The sequence below is a fragment of the Stegastes partitus genome, unplaced genomic scaffold (genome assembly GCF_000690725.1).
Source record: "Stegastes partitus isolate 25-593 unplaced genomic scaffold, Stegastes_partitus-1.0.2 Scaffold1161, whole genome shotgun sequence".
NCBI classification, from domain to species: Eukaryota; Metazoa; Chordata; class Actinopteri; family Pomacentridae; genus Stegastes; species Stegastes partitus.
In genome coordinates, this window is record NW_007578892.1 from 182,666 (window position 1) to 185,834 (window position 3,169).

At 45.1% G+C, this 3,169-nt stretch overlaps 1 protein-coding gene across 1 annotated transcript in view; it reads right to left on the reverse strand.

The window, feature by feature from the left end:
- glg1a (golgi glycoprotein 1a) overlaps positions 1–705 on the reverse strand; it is a 37,310-nt gene extending 36,605 nt beyond the window's left edge. Inside the window, exon 1 of the mRNA XM_008296887.1 lies at positions 391–705. Within this exon, the coding sequence (XP_008295109.1) occupies positions 391–705 (315 nt within the window). The remainder of the gene's footprint in view (positions 1–390) is intronic.
- Positions 706–3,169: the final 2,464 nt, after the last annotated feature.

Consider the following 3,169-nt stretch of genomic DNA (forward strand, 5'->3'; position numbering starts at 1 on the left):
AAATCTTTCCAAATAGAGTTACTGAAATCCCTGCGTTTCTTCTAACATGTACCATCCAGCTGTTTGCGGTATTTTGCAGCCCGTCCAGAACCTTTATAAGCTCATTTTTGGAGGGAATTATGCTTTTAAAGGCTTTAACAGATAAACCTTCCATCTGTGTTTGTGGCAGAAGTTGGTCCTCTTCGGTCATTTGATAATAATGTTTTCTGCTGTCGGAAGTGTGACAGAGACGGAATCAGCGCTAAACCGTGTGTCACCGGCTGCTGCCTCTCTGATGGAGGTTCGGCTCCGCATCAGCACCACAACCTCCGCCGGTGAGCCTCCGGAGCTCCGGGGCGACACACCCAGCGGACCCCTCACCTCCCCCCCATGAACCCTGCCGGTCCTCACCTCTCTGCGGTCCTGCAGGCACTCCAGCACGGCCAGGTTGTTGGTCCAGGTGTGCTTGGGACAGAGGCGGGTCAGGTCCTCCCGGCAGGCCTCCTCCTCCGACAGCTTCCAGCCGGTCGCCCTTCGAGGCTGCGAGGCCCCGGCGGCGGCGGCAGGTGCATCCTTGACCGCGGGATCGGCGGCCCTGTGGACGGGCGGGTTGGGCGGCTCGGCCGGGCCGCTGGCAGCCTTCAGGCCGAAGACGGAGCCGAAGCCGCAGAGAAACACGGAGGAGAAGAGCAGCAGCAGCAGCGGAGAGCGACTGTACGCCGCCATCTTCACCCCACCGTCAAGCTGGACCGAATGAGACCATCACACTTCCGGTAAGTTCACAATAAGAGTCCCTTTGACCGGAACTACAACACAGCTCTGGTAGCTTTATTAACATCAGACACGACTTTGAAACAGGGTTTTTGGGGGGAATTATTGTGACAAAACTATTTGTAAATGTATATGCAGAGCTGTGTGTCTGTATCGAGATCTATGAATGTGTAAAAAGGTTTGTAAAAGACTTGCACACAACTCTCCAAACACATTTACGAATAGTTTTACCCCAATAATTCCCCTATAGTTTTTCTTTATGAAGCCACACAGCAAACCCTGTAAAATGCAGTTTAAAAAAATCTTAAAATATGTATGATTTTGCTAGATATCACTACGGTGTATAGATAATGGATGGATGGATGTTCAAGGGTTTTTTTATTAGAAAATAACGGTTGAAAAGCTATTTTCTAGTCAATAATATACTTTATTTCTCTTTCAAATAAGGACAGGCACTTATATATTTTGTGAATTTAAATACAGTAGAAAGAAAAAGTATTGCACAGTCAAATGTTGTCATTGTATTAGATATTATCTGTAATAAGACAAAACAAAGAAAATCTTTAAAATATCAGTAAATTCTTCAAAATAAAAAACAAGGTAAAACTTTAATCTTTTACAGTTTTGTTCAATGAGACTTATTTCAGACACCTAAATATGAACTATCACAGCTGACCTTTTCTCTGACATTAAACATGCAGTCACACTTCCTGTAGGTAGAACCTCACACAACACAGCAGCAGGACTCAGATCAGTTCAACCCTAAACGTCCTGCTGCAGCTGCTTACGTGCGGCTTTTCAAATGTTGCCATGTGATGACCACCAGAATAGCTGCAGCAACAGCAACAGCCCACAGCACTCCTTTCCAGACAGGACGGAGGGAGGATATATGTGATTGCACTAAGATGTGACTTGCCACACTCTCGACGATGGCTTCGTCCACAGCTGGGTCCCGTTCCTCGATAAGTTTCTTCAGGTTTTCCCTGTCGCAGAACTCCTTCTGCAGCTCTTTCACCACCTTTTTGCAGATCTTTTTTATCTTCTTTACATTTCGGCAGAGGTTTCCAGGAATCGTGAGTTCCTCCATCACCTGGTCAACCAGGCGTTTGACGTGAGCGACCCAGTCCTGCTCGCTCCGGTTCTGGAGAGCATCACACTTGGCGAACACTATTACAATGACCATAGTGACCAAGAGTTGGAACGGTTCTCCATCTGCTGCTTTGGCTGTAGCCTCCGAAAAGGCAGAAAGATCAAATGACTTCATAGATCTTTTCTTTTCTGTTTTTTCACGATGTCTTCTTTCTCAAAGATCCTTTTCTGCTCTCTGGAAAAGCCTGAAAGTGAAAGTCACCCATTACAGCACAACTGTAATACAGCTTAAGTAAGAGCAAGTTAGGCTCAATAGGAGAGGCTTCAGAGAGTTGTAAAGGCAGCCCAGAAGATCATCGGCTGCCCTCTCCCCTCCCTGATGGACATCTACACCTCCCGCTGCCTCAGTAGAGCAAAAAACATCATCAAGGACAACTCCCACCCTGTTTCTGACATGTTTGACCTGCTGCCCTCAGGGAGGCGCTACAGGTGCATCAGAACCAAAACAAACAGACTCAAGAACAGCTTCTTCCCAAAAGCCATCACCACTCTGAACTCACACATGCACTGACATCACAGTCCACCCCAGTCCTCCCCCCAATCTACCTCACATCCACCTACTGTGAACTCTACAAATGTGCAATATCACCTCTGACCATGATGTGCAACATTTTTCTAAATTCATACTGTACATATAACTTATACTGTATATATAACTTATCTTATTTTATACTTAAATCTCTTCTATTTTGTATTTTTTTGCTCTTTATTTTGTTCTTTATTCTATGTGGCACTGAAGGAACTGCTCTTAATCTCATTGTACATGTGTATAGTGACAATAAAGGCATTCTATTCTATTCTAGAGGTAGAAAGCTAGAAATCATTTCCAAAAGTTTGTAGCTGGAGTTGAATTAAATGTAGTTTGTTAAATGGTCTGCACTTATATAGCGCCTTTCTACCTTTGCGGCACTCAAAGCGCTTTACAATGTTTCTCATTCACCCATTCACACATACATTCACACACAGAGAGCTGCCTTGCAAGGTGCCATTGGGAGCAACTTGGGGTTCAGCGTCTTGCCCAAGGACACTTCCACTGTGGAGGTGGCAGGGATCGACAACCCGCCTCTACCACCTGAGCCACAGCCGCCCTCGTTGTGTTCAAAGTGCCAAAGACATTTTGTAAAGTTTTCATGAGATAATGTCCCAAATACTTCGATAAAGTTTCATAAATCTAGTTGTTTGAAGGACACCTGCTTCATCTAGTGTGTTCTAACAGAGATCCTTTAACCTAATTCAAGTAAAATGTCACTTACCTTTGTGTTTATTCCAG